The sequence below is a fragment of the Phaseolus vulgaris genome, chromosome 8, assembly GCF_051622355.1.
Source record: "Phaseolus vulgaris cultivar YP4 chromosome 8, ASM5162235v1, whole genome shotgun sequence".
NCBI classification, from domain to species: domain Eukaryota; kingdom Viridiplantae; phylum Streptophyta; class Magnoliopsida; order Fabales; family Fabaceae; genus Phaseolus; species Phaseolus vulgaris.
Window position 1 is genome coordinate 56,264,398 of NC_143505.1, and position 20,927 is coordinate 56,285,324.

At 29.4% G+C, this 20,927-nt stretch overlaps 2 protein-coding genes across 4 annotated transcripts; both read left to right on the forward strand.

The window, feature by feature from the left end:
- The first annotated feature begins 1,411 nt into the window (after nucleotides 1–1,411).
- Nucleotides 1,412–3,082, forward strand: LOC137826281 (uncharacterized protein At3g28850-like). Of its 2 annotated transcripts, none has more exons than XM_090294631.1 (2): nucleotides 1,412–2,416; nucleotides 2,660–3,082. In XM_090294631.1, exon 1 carries the CDS (start codon nucleotides 1,652–1,654, stop codon nucleotides 2,402–2,404), a length of 753 nt encoding a protein of 250 aa, XP_090150757.1. In that variant the 5' UTR covers nucleotides 1,412–1,651; the 3' UTR covers nucleotides 2,405–2,416; nucleotides 2,660–3,082. The 2 variants fall into 2 exon arrangements, with proteins under 2 accessions (XP_090150757.1, XP_090150756.1); XM_090294630.1 differs by having other exon boundaries at nucleotides 2,646–2,785.
- A 9,431-nt stretch (nucleotides 3,083–12,513) lies between these two features.
- LOC137824398 (putative inactive receptor-like protein kinase At3g56050) lies at nucleotides 12,514–16,596 on the forward strand. 2 transcript variants are annotated; one of them, XM_068630032.2, is made up of 9 exons: nucleotides 12,514–12,904; nucleotides 12,987–13,125; nucleotides 13,544–13,615; nucleotides 13,712–13,855; nucleotides 13,945–14,085; nucleotides 14,244–14,626; nucleotides 15,134–15,324; nucleotides 15,418–15,550; nucleotides 15,715–16,596. In XM_068630032.2, the coding sequence occupies exons 1-9, from the start codon at nucleotides 12,790–12,792 to the stop codon at nucleotides 16,290–16,292; spliced, it is 1,896 nt and encodes a 631-aa protein (XP_068486133.1). In that variant the 5' UTR covers nucleotides 12,514–12,789; the 3' UTR covers nucleotides 16,293–16,596. The 2 variants fall into 2 exon arrangements, with proteins under 2 accessions (XP_068486133.1, XP_068486134.1); XM_068630033.2 differs by lacking the exons at nucleotides 12,514–12,904; nucleotides 12,987–13,125 and adding an exon at nucleotides 13,127–13,183.
- The last annotated feature ends 4,331 nt before the right edge of the window (nucleotides 16,597–20,927 follow it).

Genomic DNA, 20,927 nt, shown 5'->3' on the forward strand with positions numbered 1-20,927 from the left:
TACTGCATATATTTTTTTTCACAAACAATTTTTTTATTTTATTTTTTCATTTAAATACTGTATAAATTTTCAGTTGTCTTCTAGTATATACATTTGAGAGATTTGAGAGGGACCATATGCAAATAGTAATATTACCAAAAAAATTTATCAAAAAATATATTTACTTTTAAAGGATATTCTATACAGTTAATGGTTGATTTTTTTACTCATTATTTAACAATAACATTAAAAAAATCACCAATTATGTGTATAGTTTGTAATTATATACAATTACTTTTTCTGAATAATGATTACCTGTAATGTTAATTTTTAGTATTATTAAATTATAATTTTATTATATTTTCTTAATATTTATATGATATTAATTTTTTTACATATGATTATATTAATATTATGTTATTTTTTTTAGAAAATATAGATTTAATTTTGAAATTCAATTTTTTTTATAAAAATATGGATTTAGATTTATAAAAATTTAAATTATTTTTTTATAGAAAATATGGATTTAAATTTAAAATCTGATTCAAATATTTAAATCTGGATTGGATACGAATTAGATTTTTCAAAATCCAATTACTTGTGAGATGTTCAAGAATAATATGTTGTATTTGTAAACTTTTAAATTTTATAATAGTTATAATTGTTGATATTATTTTATGATATTTTCTTTATATTTATATAATATTGTTAGTTTTTTTAGAAAATATAAATTTAGATTTAAAATTTAATTTTTGTTATAAAATTATGAATTTAGATTTGAATTTATAAAAATTCAAATTAATTTTATAAAAATCTAAATTAATTTTATAAAAAATATGGATTTAGATTGAAAATCCAATCCAAATACTTGGATTTTGATTATGTAAAAATCTATATTAGTTTTATAAAAACATGGATATGGATTTAAAATCTATTCCAAATATTTAAATTTGGATTGAATTTTTCAAGATCTAATCCATGACCACCTTACCCATACTAATTCAAATATCTCTAATTTTTTAAATATCTCTAATTTTATGGTTACTTAAGTTGTTTTTCGTACAAGTGTATTTTAAATATATAACATATCATACCTTTCATATTTAATGATTTTGTAATTTCTTATTACAATAATAGATGTAACATTATTAATTTAAAACTTCAAATTAAATGTTTAATTATTTTAATGGAATCAAAATTTACATATTTATTAAAAAAAATTCAAAAAAGTGATGTGGATTATACTAACTCACTTCTGAAAACGATTATTTAAATTAAATATAAATTCACTTTAAATTTATGGATGACAAATCTGGTCTTTAATAATCAACCCATTTATATATTTAAAGTGGTAGTTTTTGGCCTAAAATGTATGCCATATTTTTCTAATAATATAATTTATAAGATTTATCGTGAAGTCTGAAGATTTAAAAAGCTTGAGAATAAAAATATCTGTAGAAAGGCATAATAAAAAGGAAGAAAGGCACATGCAGCTGTAGGTAGGGTTATGATTATGGAGTAACAATGATGACGCATCATGTATAACACCTACCATTAATAACCCTTTTTCCATTTATAACCCCCACACTCTTAACGTTTCTTCTCCTTTGCTCATTACCCTCTCACTCCACTTCACTCCCCACAAAACCCTTTTCCCTTCTAATAACTTCTCATGTGGCCACCGTGGCTTAATTCACCCAACCGGTTCCGCAACACTCCACCGCCGTCACCGTCGCCCTCCTCATCTCCGTTGTCGTCGCATTCTCGATCTCGCTCCTTAAGCTTCTCCTGCTCATCTTTCAAAGACATTCAGAGCCTCCTCCAAGAAAAGCCCGAATCCGGCCCTACTGCTCCAAAATCTCCGTCGCTATTCCGCCGCGTCCGGATCTCCACCGCCGTCCTACGCGCCTGGGGTGCCTCGCGCGCTACCGTCCCCGCCGCTCTCCCGCCCGGCCTTGACCAAGGCGTCGTCGTCTACTTCACCAGCCTCCGCGTCGTCCGCCGCACCTTCGACGACTGCCGAGCCGTCCGATCCATCCTCCGCGGCCTCCGCGTCGCCGTCGACGAGCGCGACGTCTCCATCGACGACCGCTTCCGCGACGAACTCCACGCCGTTCTCGGCCGCCGCAGCAATCTCGCCTTGCCACGCGTCTTCGTCGGCGGCGTCTACATCGGCGGCGCCGACGATGTCCGTCAGCTTCACGAGAGTGGCGAGCTCCACCGCCTCATTGAACGGCTCCCGCGCTCGAATCAGAACGCTTGCGACTGTTGCGGAGGTTTCAGATTCGTAGTGTGCGATGAGTGCAACGGAAGCCACAAAATCTTCACCGAAAAAAACGGATTTCGAAGCTGTTCGTCTTGCAATCCTAACGGCTTGATTCGGTGCCCTGCTTGCTTCTTTGTGCACCCGCGCCACACCAAATAACTTACTCCATCGGTTAGTTACTGCTCACAGCTCACAGACAACTCACTGAAATAATTAAATTAATCATTTATGTTTATAAATAAATAAAGACTTTCTCACTTGCTTTTCTTCAATATGAGTACATTACATATATTAATTGAAATCGTGTAGTCTGGAGGATCTTCAAATCTGAATAGGCTTACGTCATTATTAATTGTTAATTAATTATTAATAGTATTTTGTTATTATTACACGGTTTTAGGGCTTATGATCTAGGTTTGATTTGTTGTAATGGCACAATTCAAACACTATTGATTCACTTGGTGCATGACATGCTGGAGTCATGTACTAACTGACAGCACACAATGGTATCTCTGAGAAGTTTCGTTTAGCATTACCAAATCATCCGAAATTGTTTGTGTCTGGTGGTGGGTGATGCCAAATTTGCTTCAAAGGGTCGAAACTGTTCTCACAGTTTTCGATTCAGTTTTTGTTCTTGTTCATACTCAATTATCATTGGGGTAGGTCGTGGACAATTGTCTTAGGAGGTGGGAACCGCGTGTGTTGGACCTTGTTTAGGGTCTGGCCCATTTTCTATTTCCCTCTTTTTTTTAGTACTGATTTTGATTGCTTGGCCCACTTCTTTTATAGTGCAAATTTCTTCATGCTCAATTCTCATCTTTTATCACGTTAACATGACCCCAGCTTGTCTCATGATCTATATTGTTTTGTCTTTATAATGTAAGGACTAACTATGAACAAAACAAAAAAGTTTTTTAAGAACTGAAATTATATTTTGAAGCGTCGTGGGATTCATTGTGCACCTTAAATCAGAATGAAAGTGGGTAGGAAGTTAGGAACTAGGATGAACATTGACTATGTTTATCCAAAAAAAACCTTCTTGGAGGAAAATACATTTGGTGCCATGATTGTTCTCGTGAAATTGTCATATGTTTATTTTATTCTGTGTTCTAAATTCTATGCAACATGCTACGCATGAAAGTGCATAGTTAGACAGAAGTCGAGCAATTGACTTGATGTGTTTTTTCTAATTGAAAATTATCATACATACAATCTAAATATAAGTATTTTTTTTTTAGTTTACATGAGAAGGAGAACTTCTAGATTTTGTTTTTGATAATGAAGTGAAAAAACCACAGTATTAACGCTCTTTCCAGATCTGTATGCTCTCTTACAAGCCCAAATATGCCTCACAATATCCACATCTCATGCCAACATTTCACATGATCCAAATAATATTCTTTTCATTATTATAGCTCATCTCAGCTGGAAAGATATCGTTGATCAAGAAATCAAAGCTCTACCTAAATAAACGCTTGGGAACTTGCTCCTTGCGCCCTTAACGGGCATGTCATGATCTTTAAATATGTTTTCAAATCAAAACTTAAACTTGGTGGGTCGAGGTATCCTTTTCACATGATCCATGACCTCTCTAGTTTTTAACTTCATTGAACACCTAAAGTCTCTTAGTCTCTTCATCCTTTTTTGTTTTGATTAACCCTAATAATTTCCAATACAGTGGGGTTGTCGGAATCATGATAAATAACTGTATAACCCTCTATTATAATTATCAATATATTGTGAATATTCATATTTGTTTTTTTTTTTAATTTTCATATTATATTATAAAGAGGTTTTTTGAATTTCATATTATATTATTAAGAGGTTTTTTGGATTTTTGATTTTCATATTAAACGGGTACAAGAACATAAATATACACCATACCTCATACCTCAATTGATTCGGCTTCCTCCTCACTGATCTCTCTCTAGAGGTTATGGTTATGGACTCTCTCTATAGGATAAATATCTACATATAAATGAAATTAGATTTATTTCTACAATCTCGACTTTCAGTAATGTGAGTGAAATCCAGTATTGTTAATGAAATTTGTGTAATCCACAGTAAATATTCCATTAAAATAGCAATTCAGTTTTTTTAGAGTAAATATTCCGCTAAAAGTGACAAATAGGCTATTGATAGCAAATATTTTGACCAAGTGTCATAGTTATCCAAAATTAAATAACAACAAACTAAAACTTATTTTATAATATACACATTTATAAAAATAATATTAATATGAAAATATTATAATTTTAGAGTACATTTCTTAAGTCTTTTATGTTCTTTCATTGTGATTTTACAATACCCTAATTTTAATATATTAAATTTTTAATATATGATATAATATCAAGATTAATATATTTTAAAAGTAGAGTAAATAGGACACAAATAAGCTCCACAGAGAATACAAATTCATAATTTTATCTTCTATTTTTTAAAACTATGTTTCAGTGGTGTTTTAAAGTCGAGTTGGATTCCCTCGACTTAAAGTATAACATAAAACAGGTTAAAAAATAAAAGGATACACCACTTTTTATAATTCAACCACAACCCAGTTACAGAGCAACCTTTTAGAAAATTATATAATTGGGCAGTAATTTTTTCTATAATATTTTAATTTTGTTTTCATCTGTAAATTACTTTTTTGTTTCATGAATTATTTTCCTCTAAATTAAATTCTGGCTTGAGATAACTCATGTTACAATTGTGGGACTAATAAAAATATCTATCATGTTTGATTTTTAACGATGTAAAGAAGTTAAAACTATAAGTTAATATACTAATAAAGAATAAAATATATAAGTTTTAATGTGAAATAATTAAAGTTCGTGAATGATATATCATAAGGAAGAAACAATAACACTTTTTACAAACTCAAATATAGAAATAAATCATAATTTTAAATCAATAAATTAAATTTAATCAAAATTAAAAGAATTATGATAATTAACTGGTTGTCATAAAAAACATAATCATATAAACTAAACCAAGGATACAATATTATGACACAACAATGAGAAAAGAAATTAGTTTTTAAAATTCATGATAACAATTTTAATGATAGAAAGATGTCATGTTTTAATGCGATATGCATATTTAGATAATTATATATAAATGACGAATATACATCCTCTCGATCATAAATTTTCTTGCTAATTATTTCTGGGTAATTATGCTGTTTATATGAGGTTTTTTATCTGCATTGTTAATCACTAATCTTCATAGAAAAAATATCTAACTGCCTATTTTTAGTAGGTTCTCTATTCAATCATATTGTTTCCTTTCAGATTTTCAAATTCAAAATTTTACCAACTTATCAAATTCACATGTTAGTAATTTTTTTTGGATTTAAATAACTAAAAAACATTTTAGATGAGGACAAAAATATTGTCAGATTAACTGCCTATTTGTATGTATTTTTTAAACAAAATTTAGCAGTGGGAGGATTTTCTCCCTTTGGAAAAAATTGTATTGTTTTATATAAAGAAGTATATAAACTCCCTTTTGACCTATAAATCAAATAAAGCTTAAATAGTACATACTTAAAATAATGTTTCACCCACCCAAAATGAACTTCCCTACGTATATATACTGTTTTTTTTTTCCTATGATACTTGTTAGGTACATGAACTGGTTTGATTTTACTCAAAGGTTAATTTTTAAAAAAATAATGTTTTCTTAACCAATTTATTTTGATAACATGCATGTTAGGAAAATGAGAGATAAATAATTTTCTTTTATAAATTATAACTCTTTTTCATTTTGAAATGACACTTTTCCATTCCAAAACTTAATATATTATGCATATAATAATAATAATTAATATTATTAAAAAAAGTTTAAGATATGTCTTAAGCTAAAACATTCATTGTCACTGTATTATCCTTGAAACATCATATTTATAATCAATTGTTTCTTTAAAACTATAATTAGATTTCCTAGAAGACCTGATTTTTCTCTATTTTTTTTTTAATTTGTTGATCCTCTTGTTGTTGTTTCTTAAGCATTGACCAACCTTATTAATTGGTAAACTTCCTAATAGTATATAATCCCTCAAATCTTGAAATAATGCATAACTTAACATTTACTTAAATTTGTATAGATTTTTTTATGTTACTGTATTATAATATAGGATAAATTTCTTTCATTAGCTTATTTAATTTATTTATTAATGTTTAAAATAAACCGAATTAAAAGAAGTGGAATAAGATATATACTTTTTCTCTTCACCCGTTCTTATATTGGATAACCCAGTCTCCATTTTATACAGTTAACCAATTAAAATTTTAATTATTTTTTAAAAATAAACAAATTTATCTTGCATAAGAGTTTATAATTAAATAATAGTTTATGATTTTTTTTATACTTTTTATTTCCTTTAAAATTTCCTTTGAATTGATCTCTTTTAGAAGGTTGCTAAAACTTTATTTATTTTTTCTACAGTTTTACTAATTAAATTATTCATTCTCTTTTTAATATTGAATAAATTTAAAAGATCGTACAAACTATCCAAACTTTTATTACCAAGTCAAACCCAGTGAATTTAAACTTATTCACTATATAATTAACTTATGTTATTTGTTGTTAAAATTACTGAACTTTTTTTAAAAGAAATTTCGTACAAAAATTTAGAAAAACAATTAAGATATAATAATTATATATATATATATATATATATATATATATATATATTCTCTTTACGGTTGTTGAATTATAATGAGTTCTTATAAGTGGAACTCAATCGTCTGCCCTTTTTTTCTTCCTCTTTAGTTTTTTTTTTCACTTTTTTTTACTTTTCTTTTTTCATACTTCATCTATTTGAAAAATTTGATCACACTCATCACTAGTTGAGAGTCAATAATCATTTATATTCAATAAGATTTTAAACGGTTTGTGTTTATTTTAAAGATTTATTCTTCTCTCATTTTTCTTACTATTAAACTAACACGAAGCCAAGTCCCTTGAGGAATGTCCATAAAACCTTTAACCATTACACCAATCAAATTTTGTTGTCATGTTATGATTATTATTATACTTATAAGTATAATTATCAATATTAATATAATTAATTAAATAAAAATTAATAACATTATTCATATATTTAATATCATTATTATTATTAATATTATTAAATAATATTAATATTATTGATATTATTAAATATTATCAATATTGTTAAATATTATCAATATTGTTAAATATTATTAATTTTGTTATATTACTAATATCATAAATACTATTATTATTATTAATATAATACTAATTTTATTATTTAAATTATTATATTAATATTATTAATTTTATAATATTAATAATATGTATACTTATTAGTTATGATTTTTATTATTTATGAATATTAATTATGATTTTATAATTTTTCATATTATAATAATATTTTTAATATTATGTATATAATTACTATGATAATAGTTGGTAGGTAATAGAGATTCGTGAGTAATAGTTGGTAGGTAATAGAGATTCGTAGGTAAAAGTTGGTAGGTAATAAGATCCGTGGGTAATAGTTGGTAGATAATGTTGAATTTACCTACGGATCAGAATCTGTGGGTAATGCCCGTATGTAATGTTGTTCATAGTTAATATTCGTAGATAATGCTGAATTTACCTACGAACTCAGATCCGTGGCTAAAAATTTGTAGATAATACTAATTCTTTTGTAGTGTAAGTTTTGATTATGGTTGATATTATGTATGATTGTGTATTGTTGAATATGTTTTCAAAATGCTCAAGTTTGAAATAAAATTAGTGTAGCTGAATGAATGAAATTTATTGTGTGATATCACTTTTGTTATAGGTTTCAATATTTGATGATTGTAATTGATGAAACTTAAAAAATGGACTATGTTGTTGTAGATGTTGATTTTTTTATATTTTCGCTCAAGTAAGCCAATTCTCCTTCAAACAAGCCAATTTTTATTTATTTTTTAGAATGTTAATTTCTATTTTTTTATAATTTTTTGTAGTTATTATTAATTTATTATTTTTCATGAGTATTTTAATTGTTAGGTTAGAATAGAATTATTAATTAGTTAGATTGTAATTAGAGTAATATTATTTTATAAATAATTGTAGGATTTATAATTGATATTATTTATTGAAATGCATGTATGATTAGATTAGATTTGTTAATTTTATATTACATGTATATTTATAATTATTTTATACGTGTTGATATTGAGTTCGGAGGTGTTTAACCCTCGACAATTATTTACCGTTTGAGAGACCCTTAATTTCCCGTTTAATACTGAATACATTTTCTAGGTGAACAGTTTAACAAGAACAATACTTTTTATTAGTTCATTAATACGTAACTTATTATTAGTACGTAACTTATTATTGACCTGTCATATATTTTACGTACTTTTGGTTCATATCATTTCAGAGGTCCACATAGTGCAAATTATCAGAAGTTGACATTGTTGAACCTAAAAGTTTATAATTTTTGTCTTCCTCTCTTCATTGTTTATCAAAATATCAATATTAACTTTTAATTTATATTGAATTTTCGTGTAATAAACCACCAGAAGGCTATGAGTGTGGTTACTACATTATGCAATGAAAGATTTATAAGGGTAGGGATTCAAAAATATTGGGAGAAGGTAATAATATTTAAATTATTTTTTTATAATAAAAATATATATACCTTAACACTAATTTGAACTTATTTTGTAATACAATTTTTTACAGATGATCAACCACTACCTTTGATAGCACTAGATTATGTGAAAAATGTTTGGGTCACATACTTCGTTAATTACTATTACTCTAGGATAGATAATGAATAATATATAGGAATTAGATAGATAGGAATATATATTAGTGTTTGTAATAGATTTATCAATGTATATAATTTGATTGTTTGAAAGAATGTGTTTGAATATGTATCTAGCTGACTTTTTAAATGAACAGGTTAATTAAGAGGAGGAAACGCATCAAACAAAATTGACTAAAATAAAGTTTCATAATAGACAGTAGTTGTTGTCAAAATCGTTGTTTATAAACAATATAGACGACGATTTTGACCAAAACCGTCGTCTATAATGAGACTATTTGAAAAAAAGGTAACAGGAAGAAGAGTATAGATGACAATTTTTGCCAAAATTGCCGTTTATACCCTTCTACGGGTATACTTTGACTATATTTGATTCTCATATACACTACAATCAAAATAATCGTCGTTTAGATGTGTCTTGTATGCAGATCGTAGTCTATTACTCAATAGTATAAATTACATGGTGATAGTTGCAGTTGCAAAATTGTTGTCTAAGAGTTATAAAAATCGTTGTCTATGAGCTTTTCTGATGGGAAAAACGCACGCGTAAACAACACACACAATCACAAATCAACTGCAGAAAATAAACAACACAAGATTTAACGTGGTTTGGTCGCCAACTGCAACCTACATCCACACGAGCAACTATTAGGTTTTATTCTTTTCCTGTTGCGTACAAAATTACAAGCGCAATGATCTCTTTACATAGAGATAATAAATGGACACAATGATTAATTATTATTACTCTAGGATAGATAATGAATAATATATAGGAATTAGATAGATAAGAATATATATTAGTGTTTGTAATAGATTTATCAATGTATATAATTTGATTGTTTGAAAGAATGTGTTTGAATATGTATCTAGCTGATTTTTTAAATGAACAGGTTAATTAAGAGGAGGAAACACATACATAATTGACTAAAAAAAAGTTTCATAATAGACAATAGTTATTGTCAAAATCGTTGTTTATAAATAATATAGACGACAATTTTGACCAAAACCGTCGTCTATAATGAGACTATTTGAAAAAAAATAATAGGAAGAAGAGTATAGATGACGATTTTTGTCAAAATTGTCGTTTATATCCTTCTACGGGTATACTTTGACTATATTTGATTTTCATATACACTACAATCAAAATAATCGTCGTTTAGATGTGTCTTGTATGCAGATCGTAGTCTATTACTCAATAGTATAAATTACATGTCAATAGTTGTAGTTGCAAAATTGTTGTGTAAGAGTTCTAAAAATTGTTGTCTATAAGCTTTTCTGATGGGAAAATCGCACGCGGAAACAACACACAATCACAAATCAACTGCAGAAAATAAACAACACAAGATTTAACGTGGTTCAGTCACCAACTGCAACCTACATCCACACGAGCAACTATTAGGTTTTATTTTTTTCCTGTTGCGTACAAAATTATAAGCGCAATGATCTTAAATAGAGATAATAAAGGGACACAATGATTAATTATTATTACTCTAGGATAGATAATGAATAATATATAGAAATTAGATAGATAAGAATATATATTAGTGTTTGTAATAGATTTATCAATGTATATAATTTGATTGTTTGAAAGAATGTGTTTGAATATATATCTAGCTGATTTTTTAAATGAACAGGTTAATTAAGAGGTGGAAACACATACATAATTGACTAAAATAAAGTTTCATAATAGACAGTAGTTGTTGTCAAAATCGTTGTTTATAAACAATATAGACGACGATTTTGACCAAAACCGTCGTCTATAATGAGACTATTTGAAAAAAAGTAACAGGAAGAAGAGTATAGATGACGATTTTTGCCAAAATTGCCGTTTATACCCTTCTATGGGTATACTTTGACTATATTTGATTTTCATATACACTACAATTAAAATAATCGTCGTTTAGATGTGTCTTGTATGCAGATTGTAGTTTATTACTCAATAGTATAAATTACATGCTGATAGTTGCAATTGCAAAATTGTTGTCTAAGAGTTCTAAAAATCGTTGTCTATAAGCTTTTCTGATGTGAAAACACACAATCACAAATCAATTGCAGAAAATAAACAACACAAGATTTAACGTGGTTTGATCACCAACTGCAACCTACATCCACACGAGCAACTATTAGGTTTTATTTCTTTCCTGTTGCGTACAAAATTACAAGCACAATGATCTATTTAAATAGAGATAATAAAGTGACACAATGATTAAGCTCACTCACTAAACATGTGTCTAGTGAGTCCAACCCAATTGGTCCTAGCTTCATACCCAACATTTTCTACACCAATTTTTCTTGTAAATATTTAAAATTAAAACTTACTTATTGAATTAAAAACAAGCTTAGAACTTAATTTATAACTCAACTATTATTTAATAAATAATTATCAAGCAACTATTCAATAAACTTTTGGTCAAGTAATATTTATATGATTTTTTAATGACAAGTCTCGGAGAAAATATTGTCTTGGTATGATCACCATATATATATTCAAGCACAAGTCTTATAGTCAAGTCATAGCCTCTAAGAGCATAGAAGAAATAAGAAATGGACATAAAAGAATGAATGAATGGCTGTGTTTTTTTTATAAGGATGATATGATGTGGGAGAAAGGTAAGTTTTGGGGCCATTTATATATATATATGAATGATAAAATCTAGATTTTAACATGTTTTATTTCTATGTAAATATATTTTTATCTTGTTTGAGAAAATTTTTATATCTTGATTTAAATTTTTACCACTAATTTTAACATTAAATAAAAATAGAAATATTAGCTAAAATATTTAAGATGATAAAAATATTTCAAATTAAAATAGTTATATTATTTTTATGTATACAATTCCATTAAATATTTTTTTTAAAATAATACAAATACATACATTTTTTAATAATTTTTAATTAAAAATATTGTGTGAATACTATTTTGTATATTACTTTTATTATATAATCATTATTTTTTAACAACTATTATCCAAAGAAGATAATCACATATTATTTTTTTTATTTTATATTGCATAATACATGACACGTGTTTATAACTTTCCACGTAAAAAAACATCAGTAAAAGAATATATCATAAACAAAAATTACTTTTTATATTCTTTTTTTAATTGCATAAAAAATACGAGTTTTAGGTAACATTATTCATAATAACTAAAATCAAACAAAATCAAATTTATAGATTTTTAAAATCTATTTATGCCTGAAATATATTAAACTATATACTCAAATTACGTTAAAAGTTTTTAGTGAAAAAAAATCTGATATTTGATATTTTGAGGTGAAATTTTGTCAGAATAAGAATATTAAAATATACAATCAGACTTCATAAAGAGACAATAAAAACTATTTTTAAAAATAATATAGTTATTAAAATCTTGAAACAATTAATAGCATCACAAGATATTTTTTAATATATTTCCCTGAAATTAACTATAACGTATTAAAAAGGTTATGTGAACATGTTATTGTCCTTGGCTCTCAGTGCTTGCACCGTTCTACTATTATGACTTGTTAGCTCAGTGACAGCGAACGCGCTTTCAAGTCTCTTGGGTCCATTCACTGATACAAAACACACACCAATCTCAACTGAATGTGTCATTACATGTTACCTTAGAACTTAGAACCAGTCCATGGTTTATACCTTAGACATCACCCTTTTGCTTCTTTCTTTCTATATCTTCTCCAACGTAGCTTCCTTTGGATATTAACCTTTAATTCTTGCAAGAAAGACCGTGTACTTGCAGCAAGAATGGAAAAGAAAAGGAAACTCAGTCGGTTGCAGGATCTTTATATAGCTTGGCGGCTTGTGGCGGTTTTTTTCTTGTTTCAGAACTTGGGTTTGTGCTGTTCTTTGAATGAAGAAGGTACTTGACTAGTGCTGGGATTTTGGGTTTGTGGAATCTTGTGGCTACTTGGATCATGCTGAAACGTGGTTTCTGTGTGCAGGTTATGCTCTTTTGAAGTTGAGGCAGAGAATAGTGAGTGACCCTTTTGGTGCTTTGTCAAATTGGGTTGATGATGAGGCGTCTTTTGACCCTTGTAATTGGTTTGGAGTTGAGTGCTCAGATGGAAGAGTTGTGGCCTTGTAAGTGCTGATTTTTAGCCTTTTTCTCAGAAACTGCTTATTTGGAAACAATGCTGTGGTATAATTTATGGTCACATTAGAAAAGAAGAGGAGTGTTTATGTTTTTTCTTTTTAATTTTCTAAGTTCTCTTTGTGTCATCAAATTCATTTGGCTCAATGGATTTTAAAAGTGTTTTAACTCAATTTATGAACTCCACAGACAGTGGTTGTTGTCATATAACAAATTTTCATAATTAGTCTCTCAAGTTAAAATTATTAAATTATTCACCAGTGTTCATATTATTAAACACGAAAGATGGATTTGCTCAGGAGTTTGAAAACTCCACAAACATGCTGTTACGATAACAGTTTTTGAACATTTGTCTCCTGTGTTTTATCTAATCACTAGTGTTTTAAACTAGAGTGATTTTTTGCTCAGGAATTTGAAGGATCTCTGCCTTGGAGGAACTCTGGCACCTGAGCTTGTGAAACTTGTCCACATAAACTCCATGTAATTTTCGTTACCTGGTTGCATTCACTATCTCAGTTCCTTTCCTTCATTAATTCTATTTTGGCCTTTGTTCTAATAATTGGAGGGTGAATATAGTATTTTGCGGAACAACTCTTTCTCTGGGACCATCCCTGAAGGATTTGTGGAGTTAAAAGAATTGGAGGTTTTGGATTTGGGATACAACAACTTCAGTGGACTTCTACCAGCTGATCTTGGGAGTAATATCTCCCTGGCAATCCTGTAGATGACCCTCTTTGAACAGTTCAATTTCACTTTTCTTTTTCAGAAAATTCTGCCACATATACTCACTCAGTTTCTTCTAATTGTAGTTTGCTGGATAACAATGAATTTCTTGTTGGTTTCTCTCCGGAAATCAATGAACTGAGGATGCTTTCTGAGTGCCAAGTAGATGAAAATCAGCTAACTTATGCTGCTAAAATGCCAGCTTGCATAGAAAGAGCCACCACATGGTATGTTACTAATTAATTGAAAGGTGGTCCATCTCTGGAATTATGTACTTGTATTTTGTATTCTAGTCGTGTTCATTATATATATATTCTCTTAGTATGATAGGCTTATCCTATTTCTTTTTTCTAAAAAACAAGTTCACACATTTTTCTTTTTAAAGGCATATTGGTCAAGGTAAAGGTACTACTCGTGGCCTACTTCAACGTCCAAAACTATTCCATCGTGAAAATAATGACTCTCGTAATCGTGCGGTTAATCCACCTCAAGAGAAGCCTTCTCCTCATTTACCAGTGCCAAAGCTAACTCCCCCTGAGAAAAATGCTTCTAGTTCTCCTTCTCCCCATTCTACACCAGGTTCTGGAGCACAATCCAAAACTGAAAAAAGCACTTCACCAAAGTTTCATATGTTGGTTGGAGTTATAGGTGGTGCAGTGTTTCTTCTTTTTTCATCCATTGGCATATATATTTGTAAAACAAAGGTGGCTAATGTCAGACCTTGGACCACGGGACTAAGTGGACAGCTTCAGAAGGCATTTGTAACTGGTAAATCTAAGCAGCACACAATTTTTATCATGATAAAACTTAGATACAGTTGTAAAGTGTTTTAATGTTCTCAAATCAAATTTGAAGTTTTACTTGATATTACATGATCTCGTGTGAATTTTATTACACATATTATCAAAATAAAACTTCAAATCTAAAAAGAGAATATCACAAAATATCCCTAAGGAATTGCCTATCATGCTAGGACCTACATCATTAGGTACAAGGTCTACTACTTATTATTAAAAAACTGTACTTCTGTTTCTAGGAAGGATCATGTCTTTTTAATAAAAAATAGAAGATCTAAATCCCATAATGCATACTGACTCAGGATTCCTGAAACACCACAAACAATAGGAACTTATTTAACTTGTTTTCAGGGTTCTTCGGTCATCTTATTGATCTGGCTTTGAATGACTGCATGCCAATATTATTGAGCAAGATTTGTAATGCTCATATGCAAGTGTTCTGCCTGTGTACATGCATAACAGAGTTCTACATTTTCAGGTGCGCAAAAGCTAAGGAGATTGGATCTTGAAGTAGCATGTGAAGATTTTAGTAATGTAATTGGTACTTCACCTATTGGCACACTGTACAAAGGAACTTTGTCTAGTGGAGTTGAAATAGCTGTAACTTCTGTTCCGGTGACATTATCCAAGAATTGGTCAAAGACTTTAGAAGTTCAATTTAGAAACAAGGTATCAATTATCATAACAGAAAAAGACCAAACAAACTTAACAGTAGAATTGCAATTTAAGCATTGTAATTATAACTAACCGTTGTGGTTTCAGATAGATACGTTATCGAAAGTGAACCACAAGAATTTTGTCAATCTTATTGGATACTGTGAAGAAGAGGAGCCTTTCACCAGAATGTTGGTTTTTGAATATGCCCCAAATGGAACACTATTTGAGCATTTACACAGTGAGTGTTTTATCATTTTAGAGTAATTATAACACCAAGTATAGCAACATGCTTTCTTTAACACGTTCTAAATTATTGTTTAACGTTGTTGAAAGTCATAGAACTAGTTATTGTTGTGTTTGAGTTGGTGAATAGGCTGATGTGTTTGTTCTTGTGAATGGCAGTAAAAGAGGCTGAGCACTTGGATTGGTTAACAAGGCTTAGAGTTGCAACGGGTATGGCTTACTGCTTGCAGCATATGCACCAATTGGATCCTCCTATGGCCCTTATCAAGCTGAATTCTCAAGCTGTTTACTTGACTGATGACTATGCTTCCAAACTCTCAGATTTGAGTTTCTCCTATGACATAACCTCAGCTGAGAGAAAAGCTATTGACGTGCCAAAAGCAACTCTTGAAAGTAATGTTTATAGCTTTGGTGTTTTGTTATTTGAGATGGTTACTGGTCGTCTCCCTTATTCAGTGGAACAAAGGGACTCACTTGAAAACTGGGCATCACACTATTTACAAGGAGACCAACCCCTCAAAGATATGGTGGATCCAATTCTTGTATCTTACCAAGAGGATCAGCTGGAACAAGTTGCTGCATTGATTAGATCTTGTGTGCACCCTGATCCAAAGCAAAGACCAACAATGAAAGATGTCAGTGAGAGACTAAGAGAGATAACAAAGATAACACCCGAATCAGCAGTTCCAAAACTTTCTCCACTTTGGTGGGCAGAGCTTGAGATTGCTTGTACATAAGCGCTTTGAAACCAGTGAAGCAGATTGTAGTTAAGCTCCAGAGGTTTTAGCATTGTGATGTGATCCTTTTTTCCTTAGGTGAAGGCATAAAAAGTTGCTAAGATGTATCTATTTTTGTTATGTTGTAGAACATGGTCGCAAATGACGTGTGGGAGACCAAAAAAGTGGGGTGATGTTCTTTCGGTGCTTCTTTCAATTGTAGTTTATGGAATTGCACAGAGAAGCAGTTTTTTGTATATCAGTTCATTTCAATTCAGTTCATGAGGCGAATCAAGATATTTCAAACTCTTTCATTCTGTTCAAATGGGTCAAACAAACTATAGTTTCTAGGATTAGATTTCGGGGAAAGTAAAATTTCCTTCAACTTAATTTTTACTTCTCTCTTCCATCATTTCGATGGTGGAGATCATGTTTGCTGATGACAATTCAAAAACTTCATCATTCTTTTTGTCTTCTTCTTGCGCATGGTCCCTTAGGTGCTACAAAAACAACTAATTATTAATACGAACAAGCAATTAGTTTAGAGGATCAATTATTAAGTTTATTCTTCTTTCTTAAAAAGATGCACCACTAATTATAAAGTTTCTTATAGACATATGTTTATGAGAGATAATCCTGGTTGAATTGATCTGATTATTGTAAATAACAAAATTCACTTTCCAAGTATTTGACATTATTATGTACCTAACATTCATATTTGAACATTAGTTAAACTAAAATAATTTCACATCGATTGATCCACGTGTTTTTTAGTATGACATTCTTGCTCACAACGGTTACGAAATTAAACATAAAAAGTAACAATACGTACATCCTTTCAGAAACTGGTTTGGAAAACTCCTAAAATTCTCCATTTAGGATTAACACGAAGAGACGAGAGAGAGAAAGAGTTTGGGAAGAAAATAAAAATAAAACTTCTTATTATTGTCCATGAGAGCTAGACAAAGATGGTATATATACAACATAAAAGACTGAAACAGAAAAACCAAAGCCAACAAACTAACTCATGAGACGATCTAGTGGTAGATGATTCACACAAACTGACTAGACAATCTATAGATTTTAGCATCTTTTCAAAGTGGGAATATATATTTATCATTTCAAGCTTGGAAAATAAACTTTTGAACATAGAAGGATGAAGGACTTTAGTAAAAATGTTTGCATCTTGAAGAAAAGAGACAATGGGAAGAAGCTTTAGTAATCCAGTATTGATTTTTTGTCAGATGATGTGACAATCTATCTCGATATGCTTCATTTTCTCATAAAACACTTGATTTGAAGTAATTTGTATGGCTGATTGGTTGTCACAATAAAGGAGAGTCATTTTTTAAAAAGGAACATGGAGGTCTTTAAGAAGGTAAATGGTCCATTGAATTTCACAATTAGTTGGAGCAAGCACACATATTCTGCTTTAAAGGAACTATTGGATATAGTGACTTGTTTATTTGATTTCCATGATATAATAGAGTTACTCAGATAGACTGAGTAGTCTGTGACAAATTTACGAGTCCGAGGACAAGTTGCCCAGTAAGAATCGTTGAAGGCTTTGAGCTGAAGAATGTTGTTGTTGCTTAGAAAAATACCATGACCAAGAACTCCTTTTAGATATCTGAGAATTTGATGATGAGTAGTAGGAGGGGAAACAAATTGACTTAATTGATGAACCACATAAGTGATATATAATCAAGTGTTAGTAAGATATATGAGCTAACCAATGAGTCTTTTATAGAGAGAAGAATCAATATCATTAAGTTTGTTAACAATCTCAGCATCAAAACAAAAAGAGTAAGCCAGTGGTGTATAAGACAGAACACAAGTTATCATGCTAGTTTATTTGAGAAGGTCTAGAGTGTATTTGCACTGAGAAACATGTATGCTTTTACTGTTGTGAGTAATCTTAAGACTGAGGAAATAAGTGATATAGATCCTTGGGATGAAGGTAATCAAAGATTGTTCTAAGAAGTTGATATGACTATCACAAGAGTAGTAAATTGAGAAAGTTCTCAAAAGATTCAACATGGATAAGGCAAGCCCCGTTAGTGTTCCACTTGCTGAACATTTCAAGCTAAGCACAATGCAATGTCCAACTAGTGAAGAAGAAAAGAAAAAGATGAGCAAAGTGTCTTATTCTTCTATTGTAGGAAACCTAATGTACACCATGATTTGCACAAGATCAGATGTTGCCCATGTAGTTGGTGTTGTGAGTCAATTCTTGTCCAATCCTAGCAAAGAGCATTGAAATGCAGTGAAGTGGACACTGAGATATTTAAAGGGAACTAATAAAAGATGTTTATGTTTTATGTTTTGGTAATGAAGATCCTATGTTGGTAAGATACATAGATGTAGACATGCTTGGAGATGTAAACTCCATAAAATCTACATCAAGGTATCTAACTACTTTTGCAGGGGAACTGTATCTTGACAATTCAAAAGTTACAAAGATGTGTTGTTTTATCAACAACTGAAATAGAGTACATTGTTGCATCTGAAGTTGGCAAAAAGGTAAACATAATAAAAACCTCTTGCATGAATTGGGTCATGTTCAAGAAAGAAATGTTATCCATTCTGACAATCAAAGTGTAATCCACCTAGCTAAGAATACTACAGTTCATTATCGGGCAAAACACATTGATTATTGTTATCATTGAATACAAAATGCTTTTGAGGATGGTGAGTTGCAACTAGAGAATGTTCATATATATGACAAATAGTAAGACATGTTGACCAAGACAATTTCAGTTAAGAAGCTAACAGACTATTGCAAGGGAGCTGGATTAATAAACCCCTAAATTAAGTCGGGAAGGGGGAGATTTGTTGGGAATCTCTCCTTAATTAATAAGAGACTGATGACTATTCTACGATAAGTGTACCGTGATAGAAGTAATAAATTGTCCTTAAGGACGAATATTAAACTCACAAGAAACAGTTAAATTCTCAAGTATAATATTCATTAAATATAAGACAATATGTAAAAATTTGTTGAAAGGTTGTGTGTATGATGCATTTGTAAGAAATTAAATAAAACAAAGTAAATAATTTGTATGAGTCAATTGGGATTGAGATTCATCCTTCTTGCTCGTTTGTATTTCAGAAACATATAATATTCCATCTTGATTAACATTGATGCATAATATAAAAATCATTCATATTGATTCATCGCATACAAAATTATTAAGAGAGTTTCCTAAATATCGATTTCTCGCATATTTATAAAAACTTCTTATTATTACGAACAAATGTTATAAAACAATCAACATTTCAAGTATATTTCTAATTACGCTTAGGCTAAGTGACATCTTTATTCATAATATATCCATGTGACAAGTATTAGTTATCCATTATCTCTTTATGAAGAAAGTTTCTCTCTTCTTCTCTATATAAAAGGAACTTGTGAGGAAAAGAAAAGGCAAGTAAGTGAGAAGAGCAACATAGAGTAAATAAGAGAATTGATATTCACCATAGTTTGAGATTATAAATTTTAGTGAGGTTAGAAAGATATTGTATTCCAACATATTTATGTGAGATTAAGCGTGAGAAAACCAAATATTATAATTATATTTTTATAATAAAGACATTTTATGGACTATGTTACGTGGATTCTTACTTCTCAAGTTAAAGATCTATTTTAAAAAAATCTATAATTTTATTTTATTTTACTATATTTTTTTTTTATCTACTTATTCCTTCTACTAAACTTCCATTTTGTACTTACACAAATATGGAAGAATTTAGTTTTGATTTTCTGAAGAGGACAGAACCAAAATTCTTCCACTTTATATCATAATAGCTGCAGAGAAATTTTCTAGCCCACTAATATTCTTTATGACGTTCATCCAGCATATCCATACAAATAATCATCATTTTTAATAAATAATTTAGTTTCTTAAATAATTGAATTAAAAATATGATTATGGCATTATGTAACTGTCCATTTCCTTTACCATTTTATGATAAAATTGGTAAATTATATTTCGTCCTTTTTTCCAAAAGCTTTTTATTAGTTTGAAAATTATATACTTTTTTTTTTGAAAGATTGGTGACAAATTCCTGCGCTTTGCATGGTTTACGCGTTACATTGATGCTGAAAAAATTATTAACTGCAGATTAAATATATGTTATACTTTAATATAATTTAATGTGAATAAATTTCTTCGTAACTGAGAGTAATATTATCTTTGCAATTTTCAATGTACTCGACGCTCATCAATTTTAATTGTTATTATTTATTTAAGAATGTATAAGGAAAAATGAAAAAAAAAAAATTTCTCAGCAAAGGAAAAATGAAATTGTAAACATCACTATTTATTATTACATTCATAATGTTATTTTATCTTTCAAAATTTTAATGTTGAAAAATAATTACCCAAAAGTCAAATTGAAATAAAAAATATTCTCAAAAGAATTGTCTATATCAAATGTAAATATATAATAGATATTTATGTCTTCGACAGAGATAATACTATTGCATTAAAAAAAAAAATTAATTAGGCACATCTGGCGAAAAGGACAGTATAATTTAGCCTAGCCCAGAAAAAGTGTGGATAATCTTTTTCAAAGATAATTATAAAAAAAAAACTTTAAAAATTAAAGATATTTTTATAGATTTAAAATGTTTTGGAAATGTGTAATTTATAG